General features: G+C 42.0%; 1 protein-coding gene and 1 non-coding gene across 8 annotated transcripts in view; both read left to right on the top strand.

Moving 5' to 3' along the window:
* creb5b (cAMP responsive element binding protein 5b) overlaps positions 1-21,179 on the top strand; it is a 327,968-nt gene that overhangs the window by 36,159 nt on the left and 270,630 nt on the right. For 6 of the 7 annotated variants that reach the window (XR_012095754.1, XM_073024470.1, XM_073024472.1 and 3 more), the window contains exons 3-4: positions 9,939-10,010; positions 18,646-18,739. Coding sequence is in view for 6 of the 7 variants with exons in the window: in XM_073024470.1 (XP_072880571.1) it covers positions 9,939-10,010; positions 18,646-18,739 (166 nt within the window). In the remaining variant the exon portion in view is untranslated. Of the gene's footprint in view, positions 1-9,938; positions 10,011-14,369; positions 14,389-18,645; positions 18,740-21,179 lie in introns of those variants that run through there. The other variant, XM_073024476.1, reaches the window with a different exon arrangement.
* Positions 16,664-16,737, top strand: trnas-aga (transfer RNA serine (anticodon AGA)). The gene has a single exon. It is a non-coding gene; the product is annotated as a tRNA-Ser (tRNA).

Raw genomic sequence — 21,179 nt, forward strand, 5'->3', positions numbered from 1 at the left:
CAACCATTTCAGCCCTGGGAAAAAGCCTCTGACCATCCTCTGACTGAATGTAATAATTTTGCTTGCCTGTTTCTTTGCCCGGCACGTACAAGTCCTTAAGCGATGATAGACTGCAGGCAATGAACTTTTTTGCTAAGCTGATAGTTTACTTTAGTTTGTCTATTTTGTCAGAGGATGCTGCACCAAACCAGACAGTAATGGCCTGCTGTAATAATTTGTTTGGTATGGATAAGATTGAAAGAAAAGGTGAAAAAAAAACCCAGCATGTTTGACATCTTCACTGTGATGATTCAGCAGATTTTTTCAGAAGTCAGTGGTTTGCAGTGATGGTGGTAATAGATAGATAGAGGGGGATGGGGTGGCTAACTAGAATAGTTGATCAGATTAACTTCCTGGGAGAAGAAATGTTGAATGGCCCTATAGCAAATTCCAGAGGCTCAGAGGGTGACACAGCATGACACAGAAAAGGCCGTTACCTTAGAATTTAAAAACTTGCCATTTTTTTGTATTAATTGTGATTTGATACTTTATGATGAAAGAATTCCATGGTGACATCAGTGCACAGGAGGGCAGATGCAGTGGTACACTGAACAGTTCCCACAACTGATGGACTCACTTTCAAGCGTACGTCATTTCACGTTCTTGATATTTATTGCTTATTAACCTATTGTTATTTACCATTCCTCTCAGACGACAGCATGTTATGGAAAATAAGCCAAGACAATTTCAAGATTATTTGTCAGAAGAGAGTGTTATTGTTAGAGGGGGAGAAGGTTGCAACTAGCAAGAATCTGCAGGTGTGATTCTCACTATACATTTCCTTTTGGTGATGTAATTTATAAAAGGACTCTTGAAGCAGAGGAGATAACTTCTCTCAACTTCACTCACCCCAACGCTGAACTGTTCCCTTAACCCATGAACTCGCTTTCAAGAACCCTTCATCTCATGGTCTCGATATTGTCTATTTATACATTATTATTTTATTTGTTTTTTTTACATACGCACAGTTTGATGTCTTTTGTTGTTCATCCATCTTGTGTGTAGTTTTTTTTATTGATTTTAACGTGGTTCTTTATATTTACTGTGAATACCTGCAAGAAAATGAATCTCAAGGTAGTATGTGGTGACATGCACATAAACATTTACTTTGAAATTTGAACTTTGAAAGCTGTGTGGGGTCAGGCAAGTTGTGGTCTAAAAGTTCATTTACCCTCCTCTTTTTTTTTCCAGCAGTAACCAGGAGAGAGGTTTGGTTATTTCTGAAGTGGAGAGGGAATTTTTCTGACTTGCAAACTTAATTGCACCCCTCCAGATATTAGACTGAGTGTATTTGGTTGCAAATCAAGCTTGTATTGGTAATGCTCTTTGCCCTTGGGACATGTGTGGAACGAAGTCACTCATGTGGAATGTTCTATTTGAATATTACTCAGGAACTAAGGTCTTTGTTTGCCTGTTATTTGGTTCTCTCACTGTTTTAAAAGTACTTCAACCTAGGCCAGAAACCCCTCCCAGGTGAGTTCCTTTGTTTACCTATTCTTGTTCAGCATCCATCTCCTTCTAACCCAGTCCACTGACTACCACTGACCCCCCCCCCAACATTCTGATGTGCCTTGACCCATCTTCCCCTCTCACCCATGTCCCGCCCCACTCCCACTGTGATCGCCTGTCAAATCTGGCCCAAATATCTGATTGACTCCTCTTCCTAGCTCCAACTCTATCATCACTTCTTCACTTGAGCATCAACCTCCCCAATGCAGACCCTGACCGAAGACCTAATTCGATCCCAATCCCCAGCCAAACCCCTTACCTGACATTCAGTCAAGGCCTGATACTGATTCATAACCTCCTCCGAGTCCATGACAGCTGGCCATTTTCTCTCTGCAATTTTCCTTACAACTAGACACAGTCCTGTTGAATCATATTGTACAGCGAAACACATTGTTGGACAGACTTGCCTTGAGGCTTTATAAGGCATTGGTCAGACCACATTTGGAGTATTGTGAGCAGTTTAGGGTCTTATATCTAAGAAAGGATGCAATGGCATTGGAGAGAGTCTAGGGGAGGTTAATGAGATTAACGTATGAGGAACATTGGATGGATCTGGGCCTGTATTTGCGGGAGGTCAGAACAATGGGAAGGGGAATCTCATTGAAATCTATTTAATGTTGAAAGGCTTAGAGGCTTTGGAGAGCATGTTTCCAATGGTTGGAAAGTCTAGGACCAGAGTGCGCAGTCTCAGAATAGAAGGACATCCATTTAGAACAGAGATCAGGAGGAATTTATTTAGCCAGAGGGTGGCGAATATGTAGAATTCATTGCAACAGATGGCTGTGAAGGCCAGTATTTGGGTATATTTAAGGTGGAGATTGATAGGTTAATACAGGCACTAATGGTTATAGGAAGAAGGCAGGAGATGGGCTTGAGATGGCTAATAAACCAGCCATGATGGTTTAGAGAGCAGACTCAATGGCCAACTAGCCTAATTCTGCTCCTATGTATTATGGTCTATGTATTAAGATTAAAGAGTTATCACTGGGATTTGCTGGAGACTAAATTGAATAACCTTTGGAAACAGGCACAAGTATTCTAGTATGAGTAGCCCTCTGCACACAGAATCTCTGTGGTCAGCACTGTTGTGCTGCTTGGTTTGTGGTCGCCTTGCTTTATGGTCCTTTTGCTTCAGTGTGGGACCATTTCTGTGAACGATGGGACGGTGTTTTGTGGCTGCTGCGGGCAATGACACTTATTTTACAACTGACATTGACCTGGGGGAAATTCAGAAGTGCATAACCGGGTGAAGAACTTACTTTTTTGCCCATTTATGCTTCTATGCCTTATGCACATCTCCTCCCGTGTGTTATGGTCTAAACGTTGCCTGCTCCCCAGTGGCACAGTGGACAAAGGGAAATGAGTAAGGGCAATTTAACAGCACCCCATAGCCTCTTACACATGACAATGTGCATTTTGCAGTAGAAGCTCCATATAGTGAACTTCTTCCATGTGTCCCCCTTGTGAATTTTTGGGCCCTAGTCCTTGGTATCCCAAGAGCAGGGAAGGGAAAGCTGTGCCTGAACTACTGGTGTGGTGGAGAACCAAATCCGGCCATAAGGCAGGTTTTCCACAGTAGGGTAGTCTCCTACTTGTTGTTGTTGTGGACTGCACAAATATAGAGTTTATCAAGTCCCTGCTACTCCTGAAACTGAGCCTAGAAAGGGGTGACTGTCTTCCAAACAAGATAGAGTAAAGACAGGTTTAAAGATTAGCTTTATCTGTCGCATGTACATTGAAACACACAGCGATATACATTGCAACATGCACAGAGTGCTGGAAGAACTCAGTAGGTCAGAAATGAATAAACAGTCCATGTTTCAAGCCGATACTCTTCTTCAGTGATATAAGTTGTTTTGCATTATTGGCTAACACATTCCGAGGATTATGCTGGGGGAAGCCATCAATGTACCATGCCTACAGTTCACTAACCTTTACTAACCTGTATGTCTTTGGAATGTGGGAAGCAAGCGCAACACCCGGAGGAATCAAGCATCGTTACAGTGAGTGCCTACAAACTCCGTACAGACAGTGGCAGGAGTCAAATCCCGGTTGTTGAGCGCCGGTACCTTAAAGTAATTGCACTAACCACTGCACCACCATACCACTGTTCTGTATGGAAAAGAAGATGAACTCCTAAATGGACTTTGAACCCATGAACATTACCGCTCTTTTAAAAAATATTGTTCTGTTTTTGCACTACTTTTAATTTAACTATTTAATATACACACTTGCTGTAATTAATTAATTTATTTTTATTTATTTTCTTTCTATATTATCATGTATTGCATTGTACTGCTGCCGCTGAGTTAACAAATTTCACAACATATGCCAGTGATATCAAACCTGATTCTGATTCTGATTTTGATCTTTTTTCACCCAAACACTCATGTCTGTCAGACAAGTTTTGCTTGCTATAGTGGGAGAATTCCAATTATAAGTTCAGAAGTCTGAGTGACTAAATGTGAATAATAACCTTAGTTACTGAAAATGAGGGAAGCAATTGGTAAGATTGACAGCATTTGTCCATAACGGGACATCGACAATACCGGGTATCCAAAGTGTCCTACAGTCAATTTCCAACTTTTAACTTGTCAGTGGAGCTGGGAATCCTGTTGGGAGACTGTTGGCATTATATTAAAAATTTTCTTTAAAAAGGCCCTTACCAGGAAATGGTTATCACAGGAGAGCCCAACTTTAAATGTATGGATGGAAATTACAATGTGTGGCATTTACAAAATGGAGAAGATAACAGCATCTGTTAATCATAAGTTGGAACAATTTGATTCATACTGGGAAAAATGGTTTAACTACATAACACCTCATAGACCTGATTTTATTCTCACAAATCAATGAATATTTTGTAAAAAAAAGATCACTCCCTACTTTGTACATAGTTTTCTTATTTCGATTGTTCGTTCTCTCCTCTCCTTTCTATGAGTGTATACCTCAGATAATTATTATGTGGAGATTTGTGACAAATATGATTATATGATATTGTGGTGAACTACATATACCTGTCTGGACACACCGACCCCTGCTGACTGCTCCTGTGGCTCCTCCCACAGACCCCTGTATAAAGGCGATTGGAGGCACTGCTCCTCCCTCAGTCTCCAGGATGTTGTGTGGTGGTCTCTTGCAGCTAATAAAAGCCTATCGTTCGCCTCCCGTCTTCGAGAGTTATTGATGGTGCATCAGATATATATGTACAGTATCTCAAATACATTTTATGGAAATGTTTGATGATAAACTTCAATAAAAAATAAATTACAAAAAAAAAGAAAATACATTGCCACTGTAAAGTGCTGTGTTAACCCTGACACTACCATACCGCCAAACCCATATGTTTTAGGGGTGCATCAGTGCATGTGATATTTGTGAAGAAACAAATAGGTGAAAAATATTAATATAGATTGGAGTCATGTTTATACATTTTTGAATTACTGCAGAATGGAAATATACACTCAGTGGTCACTTTATTCAGTACAGAAGTGAACCCATTGCGGTCTTCTGCTGCTGTAGTCCACACACTTCGAGGTTTGATATATTGTGCGTTCTGCACATGACTGTTGTAAAGTGTGTGTATTTGAGTTACTGCTGCCTTCCTGTCAGCTTGAATCAATCTGGTCACTCTTCTCTGAGCTCTGTCTTAACAAGGTGTTTTCACCCACAGGGCTGACTCTCATTGGATGTTTTCTGTTTGTTGCCCTATTCTCTGTGTACTTACAGATTGTTGTCCTGATGCCAGCAGTGAGAAGAGATCATGGCCTGGATGGTAGGGGTCCTAGATAATGGATGCTGCTTTCATGCGACAATGCCCCATGTAGATATGCTCAACAGTGGAGAGGGCTTTAATCTTTATGGACTGGGCCGTATCTGCTACATTTTGTACTTTTTGTTCAAGGGCGTTGGTGTTTCCATACCAGGCCATGATGCAACCAGTCAATATACTCTCCACTTCACATCTATAGAAATTTGTCCAAGTTTTATGCGTCATGCTGAATCTTTGCAAACTTCTAAGGAAGTTGAGGCGCTGCTGTGCTTTTTTTGTAATGGTGTTGATGAGCTGGACCGAGGACAGATCATCTGAAATGATACCACCAAGAAATTTAAAGTTGCTGACCCTCTTGATCTCTGATTCCTTGGTGAGGATTGGCTGATGGACCTCTGATTTCCTCCTCCTGAAGTCAATAATCAGCTCCTTGGTCTTGCTGACATTGAGTGAGTGGTTGTTGTTATGGCACCACTCAGCCAGATTTTCATTCGCCCTCTTACATCCTGATTCATCACCACTTTTGATTCGGCCAATGACAGTGGTGTCAGCAAACTTAAATACCAGTATGTCATTGCCACTGTGCTTAGCCTCACAGTCATAAGTATAAAGTGATTTGTGGTGCATCTGTACTGACGGAGGTTGTGGAGGAGATGTTGTTGCCAATACAAACTGACTGGGATCTGCAAGTGAAGAAATCAAGGATCCAGTTGCACGAGAAGGCTTTGAGGCCAAGGCCTTGAAGCTTATTGATTAGCTTTGAGGGGATGATAATAATGAATGTCAAGCGGTAGTTCGTGAAGAACATCTTGAAGTATGCGTCTTTGCTGACCAGATGTTCCAGGGTAAAGTGAAGATCCAAGGTAATGGAATCTCCTGTGGTCTTGTTGTAATGGTAGGCAAATTGGAGAAGATCCAAGTCACCTCTGAGGCAGAGTTAATATGTTTCATCACCAACCTCTCAAAGCACTTCATCACAATGGATGTAAGTGCTACTGGATGATTGTCATCTGACTGATTTATGTTCACTTTAATTACATCTTTTTATATAGTTGAGACTTCATTTAAGAGGCACACCTACATTTTTATACACTGAAAACATGATAATGCTAAGCTCCTTTCCATCTGTTGTACTTTGTTCTGTTGATCTACTGCTCCTGTTCTCTTTAAATGGAAACAAATCTTTGTCACATCGGTTCAGAACAGAGATATACATGCATTTGTGCATTCTGATCAAAGACTATTTATCTTTATTCATGGTTGCAAAAATACTATTTTCCTTCAATATATATTTTATTTGAATCTGCACCATTTATTTTAGAATGTAAGGTTATCTGAGTCAAGAGGGCAGAGCGCTGTGCATTATCGGTTAGTTTTCACACACTGGGAATGAATATGCTTGGTGTACATTTAAATATAATTTTTAGATTTTGCAACTGTTGAACATCACATTTTAAATTTCACCCTTTAGAAACTGATTAATTCTTCATTTTATACTTTAATAAGAGTCAGAACAAGATGCAACACAAAGAGTCATTTACATCTATGCCATCATTATAGAGCACAGAGAAATTTTGAGAAAACTACTTCAGTAAAAAGATAGATTACAACATGCACTAAAACTGCTGCTGGCACAAGAATAGCAAAGTGTTTTGCCTATTTTTAACTTGTATTTGTAAGTTTATTTGCCTTACTCGATGACAAGTTGCATTCAGAATGAAATCTGAAGGAAAAAAATCATTCAATTGTCAAGAAATTCTTCTGCTCCCAAAATGGGCAGATATGGCAAATTTTAATAACATCTATAGTCCTGGCTACAAATGTAAAGGTATTGCAGTATATCAATTTATCTAGTTAGTTAATTAGTTAGTTAGAGATACAGTGTGGAACAGGCCCTTCCAGACCAATGGGCTATGCTGCCCAGTGACCCACCAATTTAACCCCAGCCTAATCACAGAATAACTTGCAATGACCAATTAACCTGCTAACCAGTACATCTTTGGACTGTTGGAGGAAACTAAAACACTCAGATGAAACCCATGCGGTTCATGGGGAGAATGTACAAACTCCTTACAGGTGGCTCAAACTCTGACATCCCAAGCTGTAGTAGAGTTGTGTTAACCATTATGCTACCATGACACCCCACTGTAGTTATAAATGTGCCACATAACCTTGAGATACTTCTAGGAGTGAATGGCATGGAAGTTGGACCTGTGGAATGTAGGGGTGGAGGGGAAGAGATTTGCACTATTTTCTAGGATAACAATTGGAAGTTTGCTGCATTCACCATGACTTCTACTCTATCCATTCAGCATGTTCTCCTGGTGGTAAAAGTCCAATTCTGAGTAACAAATTTATAACATTGTCTTTATACCTTAGGAGCATCCAACTTTTGTGACATCAATTTATTGTTATTTCTGTCTGAAGCAACAAAGAAGTTGAGTTCTCGGGTAACTCATACTAAATACTGGAGGAACTCAGCAGGTCAGGCAGCATCTATGGAGAAGAATAAACGGTCAATGTTTCAGACTGAGACCCTTCATCAGGACTGCAACGGGAGGGGGAAGAAGCCAGAGTAAGAAGTTAGGGGGAGGGGAGTGTGTACAAGCTAATAGTTGATAGGTGAAGCCAAGTGGGTGGGATGAAGTGCAAAGCTGAAAGGTGATTGGAGGAAAAGGTAAAGGGCAGGAGAAGAAGAAATCTGATAGGAGAGGAAAGTGGACCATGGGAGAAAGGGAAGGAGGAGGGACACCAGTGGGAGTTGTTAGGAAGTTGAGGAGAAGAGAAGAGGTGAGGGGGAGAAATGACCAGAAGTTAGAGAAAATCAACGTTGATGTCATCAGGTCCTGGACGGAATATGAGGTGTTGTATCTGCAACCAGTTCTGCTCAGTATAAAGTTAAAACCTGAACCTAACTGCACTTAACCATTGACATAGGAGATTCTGCAGATACTGGAAACCTTGAGCAACACACACAAGATGCTGGAGAAACTCATCAAGTCAGGTAGCACCTATGGAGAGGAATAAAAAGTCAACATTTTGGGCTGCAACCCTTCACCAGGACATGGAGGGAAATGAGCCCACCCTGAAACATTGACTGCTCACTTCCCTCCATAAATGCTGCCTGTTCTGATGAGTTCCTCTAGCATTTTGTGTTTATTACTCTGGATTTCTGGCATCTGCAGAATCTCTTGTGTTTATCAATTCCCTCCATTGATGCTTCCTGACTTGCTGACTTCCTCCAGCATTTTGCATGTATTTTACTTATTGATTGCCATATGACTGAGTTCCAAGCCTGAGCACGATATCTAATACTGTATATATACAGTCATGTCCCACCTAGGGCCTTAAGTACATTTATTTATAAAGACCTGGCTTGCCAAAGCCACCCTTGCCTAAGTACAAAGACACAGAAACTGACTTAGGCTGGATAGCCCTTACAAATAATTGTAACCAATCAGTTGGCATTATAATGAACGGTAAGATTTCAATTCAAAGGCATTGAGGTGTGTAATAGAACAATTGTTCATTCCTTATGTATTTTGTCTGTGTCTCTTGTTCATTAATTTCACCTGAACCTGGTTCATTGAATTAGGCTTGCATGGCGTCCTCTGCTTTCTACTGTTCCCTCTGGGGTTGGGGAGATGAAGGCCGTACAGGGCTGGCCACAGCAGATGCTGGCTGGGAGGCTAAAACTCAGCCTAAAACTGAGCTTCCCAAGGGGCTAGTGACAGCCAAGTCAGAAAAAAAGCTGCCCCGCTTCCTCGTGACCGTGTGGGTTTCCTCCAGGCGTTGTGCTGCCACAAGTCAACAAATCGCTGGTTTTGTAGCAGCAGAACAGGTTAAAAGGTCGGCACAATTACTGTGCTGTAATGTTCCATATTCGATGTTCTTCACTGTGTGCTAATTGTTGGTGGTGTGCGAATATGAAATTAATAATTTGAGTCATGAATGGTATTAATTGTGGAACCATCACATCATACAAATGAGCCATGTTACAATTTCAAATTAATAACTAACTTATGAAAATTAAGATGTTGCAATTCGACCAAAAGTTTGTAGGAAACTGCAAAGAACAAAAATTAAGTGCTGATCACTATTTGTTCAAATATTCATGGTCAAAGAATGTATAAATTATACAGCTTTGAGATTTGCTTGCTCATAGGCAGCCACAAAGCAAGAAAGACAAAGGGTATAAAAATTATGATGAGAACAATTTAGGGTGTCAGAGTAACACTGAAGTTAGTGTGACACTACTACAGCCCGGGGTGTCAGAGTTCAATTCTGGCATCCTCTGTCAGGAGTTTGTGTGTTCTTGTTGTGTGGGGTGGGTTCCCTCTGGGTGCTGTGGCTCCTTCCCACAGTCCGAAAACGTACAGGTCAGTCGGTTAATTGGTCATTGTAAATTGTCCCGTGATTAGGCTAGGGTTAAATTAAGGGTGGGGGGTGATTGTTTGCTGGGTGGTGTGGTTTGGTAGGTCAGAAGGCCTGTTCTGCACTGTATATCTAAAAATTAAAAAATATAAAAATAGATTACTTTGTTGAAAATTAATCTAGCTTGTTTAAGTGTCAACTCAGATATCATTAATTTATTTGCTGTTGTGTATTTGGTTGTCAGATTAATTCAAAGACAGTTATGAATTTGGAGCAAGACCGGCCATTCGTTTGCAATGCTCCTGGCTGTGCTCAGGTGAGTATTACTGATTAAATAAATGGTTAGTTTAATATACCTAGAAGCAATGGTTATTTGTGACTACCTGGGATGTGCTGTATTGTTGATGCATATATTGATTATTGTTAATTATATTTAAAATGCACAAGGACATAAGCATTATAAATCTATAAAACTGAGTGGTTTCAAGAAGCTGAAGATATTGGCTGGCCAATAGATGGCGCTGTAAACATGATAGAGTCTGCTTGAGATTGGCTGGTGGAACATGTGTCCAAGCAGGAGGTCCGAAGCAGATTCAGAATCAGATTTATTGTCAATGATGTATGTCATGAAGTTTGTTGTTTTGTGGCAGCAGTACAGAGCAACACATAAAATCATTATAAGTTACAAGCAATAAATATATAAATAATGCAAAAGGGGAATTGTGAAATCATGTTCATGGGCCATTCAGGAATATGATGGCAGACGATAAGAAATTGTTCCTAAAGCATTGAGAGTGGGTCTTCAGGCTCTTGTACCTCCTCCTGATGGTAGTAATGAGATGAAGGTCCTTAATGATGGACAGCATCTTCTTGAGGCACCACCTTTTGAAGGTGTCCTCGATGGTGGGGAGGGTTCAAGATTCAAGTTTATTTATCATATGTACATCAAATCATGCAGTGACATGAGTTGTTTGCATTAGCCACCAACACAATCTAAGGATATATTGGGGGCCGCCTGCAAGTATCTCCACGCATCTCCTGGCTGTGCGGCTGATGCCTCCCTCCCAGATATGCTGAACAACTTCTACGTTCGTTTTGAGGCAGAAAATGAGGTGGTGGCGAGGAAGTCCACCCCTCCTCCAAATGACCAGGTGTTGTGTCTCACCATGGCCAATGTGAGAAGAACCCTGTGCAGGGTCAACCCACGGAAGGATGCTAGACCAGACAATATTCCTGGTAGAGTGCTTAGAGGATGTGCAGACCAGCTAGCAGTTGTTCTCACTGACATCTTCAACATCTCCCTGAGCAGCGCCACCGTTCCAACGTGCTTCAAGGCCGCCACCATCGTCCCTGTGCCGAAGAAGTCTTCAGTGTCCTGCCTAAATGACTACCGTCCCGTTGCACTCACATCCATCATCATGAAGTGTTTCGAGAGGCTCATCATGAGACACATCAAGACCCTGCTGCCCCCCTCACTGGACCCCCTGCAGTTTGCGTACTGTCCCAACCGCTCAACAGATGATGCCATTGCCATCACCCTCCACCTGGCCCTAACCCACCTGGACAAAAAAGACACGTATATTTGAATGCTGTTCATAGACTTCAGTTCAGCATTCAACACAATCATCCCTCAGAAACTGATTGGAAAGCTGAGCCTACTGGGCCTGAACACCTCCCTCTGCAAATGGATCCTAGACTTCCTGACTGGGAGACCTCAGTCAGTCCGGATCGGGAGCAGCATCTCCAACACCATCACACTGAGCACGGGGGCTCCCCAGGGCTGCGTGCTCAGTCCACTGCTGACCCACAACTGTACTGCAACACACAGCTCGAACCATATCATCAAGTTCGCCGATGACACGACTGTGGTGGGTCTCATCAGCAAGAACGATGAGTCAGCGTATAGAGAGGAGGTGCAGCGGCTAACGGACTGGTGCAGAGCCAACAACCTGTCTCTGAGTGTGAACAAAACAAAAGAGATGGTTGTTGACTTCAGGAGGGCACGGAGCGACAACTCCCCGCTGAACATCGACGGCTGCTCCGTAGAGATCGTTAACAGCATCAAATTTCTTGGTGTTCACTTGGCAGAGAATCTCACCTGGTCCCTCAACACCAGCTCCATAGCAAAGAAAGCCCAGCAGCATCTTTACTTTCTGCGAAGGCTGAGCAAAGTCCATCTCCCACCCCCCATCCTCACCACACTCTATAGGGGTTGTATTGAGAGCATCCTGTGCAGCTGCATCACTGCCTGGTTCGGAAATTGCACCATTTCGGGTTGCAAGACCCTGCAGTGGATAGAGATATCAGCTGAGAAGATCATCGGGGTCTCTCTTCCTGTCATTACGGACATTTACACTACATGCTGCATCCGCAAAGGAAACAGCGTTATGAAGGACCCCACGTACCCCTCATACAAACTCTTCTCCCTCCTGCCATCTGGGAAAAGGCTCCGAAGCATTTGCGCTCTCACGACCAGACTATGTAACAGTTTCTTTCCCCAAGTCATCAGACTCCTCAATACCCAGAGCCTGGACTGACACCAACTTACTGCTCTCTACTATGCCTATTGTCTTGTTTATTATTTATTGTTATGTCTGCACTGTTTTGTGCACTTTATGCAGTCCTGGGTAGGTCTGTAGTCTAGTGTAGTTTTTTTCTGTGTTGTTTTTACGTAGTTCAGTGTAGTTTTTGTACTGTTTCATGTAGCACCATGGTCCTGAAAAACATTGTCTCGTTTTTACTGCGTACTGTACCAGCAGTTATGGTCGAAATGACAATAAAAAGTGACTTGACGTGACTTGACTTGACATTCTGTTGCCATAGGATGCCCACAATGCTCAGCAGAACAACACAGATCACAACAAACAATAAACGGCAACAGCAAAAATAACCCCATTCCTCCCACCCACCCACACACATACACAGTCCCTTTAACCCCAGAGTAGACCTCCAGCCTCCAGTGGATACAGACTTGGGCCTGCAGACTCCGTGCTTCGAACCCCCCCCTCCCCCCAGCAATGTGTTGTCTTGTGGCAGTGGAACTGTGCAAGACACTAAGAGGAATCCTATGGGGAGAACATACAACCTCCTACAGACAGTGGTAGAATTGAACCTAGCTCGCAGGTGCTGGTAATGGCTTTACTCTACCTGCTGTGCAAAAGGCCACCCAGTCTGGCAGCAGTATAGTGTAAAACATTAAAAAATTACCATGCTACATACAGTAAGTCAATTGCACAAAAGAGGAAATGTGAGGTGATATTTATAGATTTATGGACCATTCAGAAATCTAGTTGCAGACAGGAAAAAGTTGTTCTTAAAATTTTGTGTATGAGTCTTCAGGCTCCTGAACGCACTCGCTAATGGTAGTAACGAGATAAGGGCATGAGTCCTGGATGGTGAGGACCCCTAATGATGGTTGCTATCTTCTTAAGGCATCACCTTTTGAAGATGTCCTTGATAATGGGGAGGGCTGTACCCATGATGGTGCTGGCTAAGTCGACAACCTCCTGATTCTGCACATTGGAGGCTCCATACCCAGTGTTGATGCAGCTAGTTAAAGGGCCTCAATAACTCATGTAATTCAGGCTTCTATTACCTGAAAATGATGCCCCCAATGAAATTCTGACCAGGATCTGAGAGGTGACTTGGTGTCATTTTCTCACTGGGCAGAAGCAACTAATCAAGAGACAGGAGGAGCATTTCTAAAGGTTTCCTCTATAAGGAGTGGATGAATATTAGTGCTACTACACAAAATTAAATTCATGGCTTCTGCTTTCCAGAATGTGCTACCCATCCCATATACAAACCCCTGAATACCCAGATTTTCTCAGGATATCAGCACCCCTCCAAACTCCATATCACACAATTTTCTTCTGGAAAGCTGGTAGCTCTTAAGACACATTTGATGAGGCAGCATAATGACACCAGTGGAGATGGGGTGGAGATCACCCTTTGGCAAGGTGTAGCACCTCCTTAGCAACCCCTCCCCCCCCCCCTCGATCAGGGTCACGTGAAGCCATGGAAGCAAGTGGTGGATGGTTGTTTGAGCAGCTGGTGCATTTGGCAAGTCCTGGGTATGCAACCGCTGACGTCAGGCGGACAATCTCTTAAGAGTATTGATAATGCCTGGGGCCACCCGTCTTGTAAAGACACTGCCCAGAAGAAGGAAATGGCAAACCACCTCTGTAGAAAAATTTCCCAAGAGCAATCACGATCATGGAAAAACCATGACTACCTACATCATATGACATAGTACATAACGATGATGATATACATCAGTAATGAATGGAATTAATGTTTAAATTGGATTGGATTGAGTAGAGGTTAAACAGATGGTGTTATCCTGGATGGAGGATAACTTCCTGACTATTGTTGGAGTTGCTTTGATCCAGACAGTTGGAGAGTATTCCAGTGCCTTGCAGATTGTGTGCCAAGACTGACGAAACTCCAAATCAGGGCAGCATTTTGACTTGAATGTTCAAAGTAAATTTATTATCAAAGTATATATATGATATATTAATTTGAGATTAATTTTCTTACAGGAATTTACAGGAAAAATATAAAAGCAATACAATAGAATCTACAAAAAACATTATATAACCAAAGACTGACAAATAACAAATGTGCAAGAGGAGACAGACTCTGCAAATTAAAAAAAAATACTGAGATCATGAGATGTAAAAGAATCCTTGAAAGTAAGTCTGTAGGATATAGAATCAGTTCAGTGTTGAGGTGAGTGAAGTTATCCACACTGGTTCAGGAGCCTATTGGTTGTAGGGTAATAACTGCTCCTGAACCTGGTGGTTGGATCCTAAGGCTCCTGTACCTCTTGCCTGATGGTAGTAGCAAGAAGAGAGCATGGCTTGGATGCTGGTGGTGGTGGTGGGGGGGGGGGGGGGGTCTTTGATGATGGATGCTGCTGACTTGAGTGCTCAGAGGAGGGGAGGGCTTTCCCTGCGGTGGGCATGGCTGTATCTGCTACTTTCTTAGCAGGACAACATGGCACCCAAGAGCCATGGTAAAAAGTGAAGTTGTTGCCGTCATAGGAGAACCTGTCCTAGCCCCGAAGTCATGGCTGGCACACAGGAAACGGCTTGAATCTCAGCTTAGCTCAGTGAAACAGAGATTCCAGGCACCAGGCTCAATGTAACCACCTTCAGCTTCCCTTTGTTGTAAGCTCAACAGTGGGCCTATTTGCTTATATGGTTGCAACCCTCTATGACTCATTTCCTGACTTCCTGAAGACTCTGGGGAGGCAGGAGGTGAGTCACAGCACATGCAGTTTCTGAACTTCTCTTGTAACTATATTTACCTTCCTGTGCTGGTGATGGCTGAACATTTCACTACGGAAAGTGATAGGGAGATGGTTAGTCCTCCCTTTTAGAAATAGCATTTGATAGACACATCTGAAGAGTTGGGCGTTGGTAAATGGATTCGGCATGTCATCTGAAACTTTGACTAACTTCTATAGACGCACGGTGGAGAGTATATAGACTGGTTGCATCATGGCCTGGTATGCAAACACCATCACCCCACCCCACCCCCAACCAGTGAGCTCATTTATATGGAAAGCTGTTACAGGAAGCAGCATCCATTATCAAGAACCCACCAGGCTCCTGAACCAGTAGGGATAACTGCACTTGTCCCATCACTGAACTGTTCCCACAACCTATAGACCCACTTTCAAGGACTCTTCATATCATGTTCTCGATATTTATTATTATTATTATTTCTTTTTTCTTTTTCTATTTGCACAGTTTGTTGAGCTTTGCAGATTGACTGTCCATCCTGTTGTCTTTCATAGATACCAGTTTGTTTTTTGTATTTACAGTGAATGCCTGCATTAAAATTAATCTTGGGGTTATATAAGGTGACATAAATGTACTTTGATAATAAATTTACTTTGAACTTCAATCCAGAAAAATGGGAGATGAAGTCAAATTCTGCTAGGACATATAGAGTAAGTGATAGGGAGCTTCAGAGTGTTTTATACCTAGGGATTTTGGGATACATGTCCATAGTTCACTGAAAATAGTGATGTTGGTGAAGAAGCTATCCTAAAGTTCCTATAAACCACATCTACTGCTATGCGCTTGTTAATACATCAGGCTATTTTAAAGATAAAGATTATTTATCACATGTACATCAAAACATTGAAACATACAGTGAAATGCATTTTTTTGTGTCAATGATCAATACAGTCCTAGGATGTGCTGGGGGCAGCCCGCAAGTGTCACTATACCTCTGGCACCAGCATCGCGTGGTCACAACTTACTAATGCTAACTCTTAGATCTTTGAAATGTGGGAGTACCCAGATGTAACCCATACAGTCATGGGGAGAATGTAAAATCTTCTTACAGATAGTGGTGGGTCTTGTACCCGGATCTTACAGCTGGAAATGGACTGTAAAGCATTATGCTAACCATTATGCTACCGTGCCACCCTTTTTCTTCAAGAAGTTCAGTCAGATTGGTCAGATGGGATCTGCCTTTGATAAAGCCAGGTTGGCTGTCCCTCATTAGACTCTGTCATTCCAAGTGATCAATAATTTTTATGTTATTTTATTTTAGCAATACAGTGTGGAGTAGGCCCTTCTGATCCTTGGAACCATGCCCCTCCAACAAACCCAATTAACACTAACCTAATCACAGGACAATTTACAATGACTAATTAACCTACCTGGTACGTCTTTGGTCTTTGGGAGGAAACCAGAGCACCCGGGGAAAGCCCTTGCGTTCCATGGGGAGGATTTACAGAGACTCCTTACAGAACAGTGCTAGAGTTGACCTCTGAACTCCAGAATGCCCCGAGCTGTAATAGTTGCACTAACCACAATGCTACTGTGGCCCCAAATGTTGTCAAATTATCAAATAGTCAAATAGCCTCATCTACACAAACCATTTGTGTTATCAACAAGTAGTATTTATTTTTTTTTCCCAATTATTTTGCTAGGAGCACAGGTAGTAGCTGGCACTGTGGCTTAGTTGGTTAAAGCATCTGTCTAGAAGACTGGAGATCCTGAGTTCAAATCTCAGTGGTGCCTTCTTTTTATGATTCAGAAGCAACTACTTCCCCTCAGCCATCAGATTTCTGCACCATCCATAAACACTACCTCATTGTTCCTTCTTTTTTACACTACTTATTTTGTAATTTATAGCAATATTATGTCTTACACTGTCCTGTGGCCACAAAATTTATTTTACACAAGTAAGAGAGTAATAATAAATCTGATTCTGATTAATTTATTTCAAGCATTGTCTTCCCTCCTTAATAGTCCTGACATCAGCACGAATACAATATAATAGGTTCAGGGGTTATGTGCTTGAGTTGGCTAGAAGATTGGCCCAGCAATCATTTCATCAGCTTTCAGATGGCTTATATCCAATATTCTTACGCATTAGGCATATTTTGTTTGGGTCTTTAATGACCATTCCTATTAGACACTATAAGGATCTGCTTGTTTGCCAAAGAAAGTACTTATGAATATGTGTGAAAGTGTTATCAGTGATAATATATTAGAGGATGACAAGTACAATTGAAATCTATGATGAAATAATAAAGTATTACTTTGTGTTACAAAAGTGATGTTCAAAGTTCTAAGTAAATTTATTATCAAAGTACATATATGTCATTCATTTTCTTGTGGGCATTCATAATAAATATAAAGAAACACAAAAGAATTTTAGAAAAAATTGCACATAACAGTATGTTCAAACAACCGATGTGCAAAAGACAATGAACTGTGCAACTACAGAAAGAAAATAAAACAAAATAATAATAATAATAATAATAATAATAATAAATAAACAAGCATTAAATATTGAGAACATAAGGTGAAATGAACTCGAAAGTGGGAACAGTTCAGTGTTGGTGTGAGTGAAGCTTACCCCACTGGTTCAGTGACCTGATGGTTGAGGGGTAATAACTGTTCCTGAACCTGGTGGTGTGGGTCCTGAGACTCCTGTACCACCTTCTTGATGGCAGCAGTGAGACAAGAGCATATCCTGGGTGCTGGGGCCCTTAAGGATGCTGCTTTCCTGCAACAGCGCTCGGTGTAGGTGTGCTCAAAGGTGGGGAGGGCTTTACCTGTGATGGACTGGGCTGCTTCCACTACTTTTTGTAGGCAGAGTCGTAGGATGTGTTCCTGGAAACCTTGTAGTTACCTGAAAGTCTTGTTAAACGTAGAATTATTTAATAATAAACATAGGGATATTCTTTCTCAAGAAAATATGGATTTTGCAGTACATGGAATTCATAATATCAGGTGTTATTGTCCAGTATTACTTTTAGAAGGCACATTCATTTACTTAGAAAACTTGCAATAAGTATAGAAATCACTTTCGACACAGATGCACTGCAAGGCTGTGTGCTTAGCCCCTGCTCTACTCATTTTCTACTGATGACTGTGAGGCTAAGCGCCACATATATGTACTGTACTTTGAATATAAAATTAACTTTGAACTTTGAGCTCCAATGCCATATTTAAATTTGCTGACGACTCCTATGGACTCATTTTCAAGGTCTCGACAACTCCTGTTCTCAATGTTATTTATTTATTTGATTTTTTTTGTACTTCGCCAGTTTATCTTTTTATGCACGTAGGCTGTTCGTCTGTCTTTGTGTGTAGCTTCATTGATTCTATTGCATTTCTTTGTACTACTGTAAATGCCCATAAGAAAATGAACCTCAGGGTAGTACAGTATATGGTGACATACATGTACTTCGGTGATAATTTACTTTGAATTTGAATTTATAATTATTAGGTCATTGCTGATATTGTTCCTTAAATTTGCAAATGCCAGTAATATGGTTATTTCCTAGTACTCAGTTTATGTTGGTTGAAAAATTATTAAAAGGAAAGTAAGTCTTTATGATACAATTAAAATGAATTGCCTGGGATCTTTCTCCACTTTACAGCAGTGAAATCACATAATGTTTGTTTCTCTTGCAGAGGTTTCCAACGGAGGACCACCTCATGATTCATAGCCATAAACATGAAATGACTTTGAAGTTCCCAGCAATAAAAACAGACAACATTTTATCAGGTAAGAGAACGCTACCCCTCAATCAGAATTACAGACTGGTAAAAGAGCAAAGCCGTTTTGATCCAGAACATGTATGGTTTAAAATCTTTGCTAAAGTCTACACTTACAGAACACATACTGTTCATTCAATAGTAGAATAATGATAAAATATGTAAAACAAATAAAATAAAACTCCTCAGAAACACGAGAGATTCTGCAGATGATGGAAATCCAAAGCAACACGCACAAAATGCTGGAGGAGCTCAGCAGGTCAGGCAGCGTCTATGAAGGGGAATAAACAACTGACGTTTTGGGAAGAGGCTGGAATGGAAGGTGGAAGAAGTCAGAATAACAAGATGTGGAGAGTGGAAGGAGTACAATCTGGCAGGTGACAGCTGAGACCCAGTGAGGAGGAAGGTGGGTGAGGGAGGGGGGGGGGGAGGAGGCAGATTGAAGTGAAAAACCTTCTGTGTAATTCCAGGAAGTAATTTCACTTCATGTCGATGGGCTCGAAAATTACACGGTTTTGAACTGTTTTGAAAAGCAACAGAACCACAACCTCAATTATCCATGCGCTGCGCAAGCTAAAACAGGGGAACCTCACAAATAGCGTGGAACAGCAATTGCTCAAAGCTTGAAGAATAATACTCATCTCTGACTAATTTAGTGCAGCTGGGTCTAAAATTGGAACGTAAGTTTTTTATTTACATCTGTAGATTACCTCAAAGCCCATATCTAAGAAAGGATGTGCTGAGATCCAGAGGAGGTTTACAAGAATTATCCTGGGAATGCAAGGGTTAACATTTGAGGGGTGTTTGATGTCTGTACTGGTGGAGTTTATAAGAAAATGGGGGGAGCTCATTGAAACCTATCAAAATATTGAAAGGCCTTGACAGTGTGGATGTGGAGAGGATGTTTCCAATAGCGGGAGAGCCTAGGACCAGAGGACACATTCCCAGAATAGGACATCCCTTTAGAAGAGAGATGAGGAATTTATTTAACCAGAAGGTGGAATTCATTGCACAGCTAGGGAGGCCAAGTTATTGGGTATATTTCAAGCAGTGGTTAATAGATACTTTATTAGTAAGGGAGTCAATAGTTACAGGGAGAATGCAGCAGATTGGAGTTGAGAGGGATGATAAATCATCCTCAGTGGAATGGTGGAACAGTACAGCACAGTACAGGTTCTCTGGCACGTGATGTCATGCTGTCCTTTTAACCGACTACAAGATGTATCTGACCCTCCACTTTTCTATTATCCATATGCCTATCTATGAGTGTCTTAAATGTCTTTCACCACACATCAGGGCAATTTGTTTCTCCCTCCCAACCACCCACTCACACACAGACAAGCCTCCAACCCCAGGATAGGCTGCCCCCCAGTCTCCAGCCTCCAGTTGGCTGACAGACTCGCAGACATCGGGTATCCAAACACTCCAGTGGACTTGTGGACTCGCAGACCGCCACAGATATGGCTAGCCACAGAGCCTATCAAGTCAGGTTTGGTAAGAGGACACCCACCGATCTATCAGATGGAGTCCTGCAGTAACAATCTTGGACTTCATTCTGCAGAAGATGGGCAACTTCATAGAACATAACAACACAGTAAAGGCCATTCAGCCCACAATGTTGTGCTGTCCTTTTAACCTACTCTAAGATCAATCTAACCCTTCCCTCCTACAGAGCCCTTCATTTTTGTGGATTGTGTGGAACACATCATGTGTGGTCCCAATACCCAAGGAGGGTCATGAAAGTCTTGAATGACCACTGTCCACTGGCCCTGACCTCACACATCATGAAGACCCTAGAGAGGCTGGTCCTCGTTCATCTCTGGTCCCTGGTCAGATCAGCCCTCGATCCCCTGCAGTTTGCCTACCAGGAACACACTGGAGTCGACAGTGCTGAAATCTACCTGCAGTACAGAGCCTACTCCCATCTGGATAAGCAGGACAACACTGTGAGGATCGTGCTTTCTTGATTTCACAAGAGCCTTCGATACCGTCCAGCCCTGATTGCTGAGGAAAATCTCTGTTCAAAGCAGGCTGGCACTTCCACTGTATCCTGGATAATGGACTACCTGACTGGCAGACCACAGTTTGTGCAGCTTCAGAGCTGTGTGTCAGACATGGCGATAAGCGGCACTGGGGTCCACAGGAGACTGTATTGGCTCCCTCCCTGTTTACCCTATATACCTCCGACTTCAGATACAACACTGAGTCGTGTCACCTGCAGAAATTCTCTGATGATTCAGCAATAGTTGGGTGTATAAAGGGAGGACAGGGCCCTGGAGGAGGACCTTGTTGAATTGTGCAAGCTGAATCAACAGCAGCTCAACATCAGTAAGACAAAGGAGATGGTGATGGACTTTAGAAATACCAAGCCTGCACTGCTCCCTGTTACTATTGATGGTGAGGACCTACGAGTACCTGGGGGTGCACCTGGATGACAGACTTGAGTGGAG

This window comes from Hemitrygon akajei, chromosome 20 (genome assembly GCF_048418815.1).
Source record: "Hemitrygon akajei chromosome 20, sHemAka1.3, whole genome shotgun sequence".
Lineage (NCBI taxonomy): Eukaryota > Metazoa > Chordata > Chondrichthyes > Myliobatiformes > Dasyatidae > Hemitrygon > Hemitrygon akajei.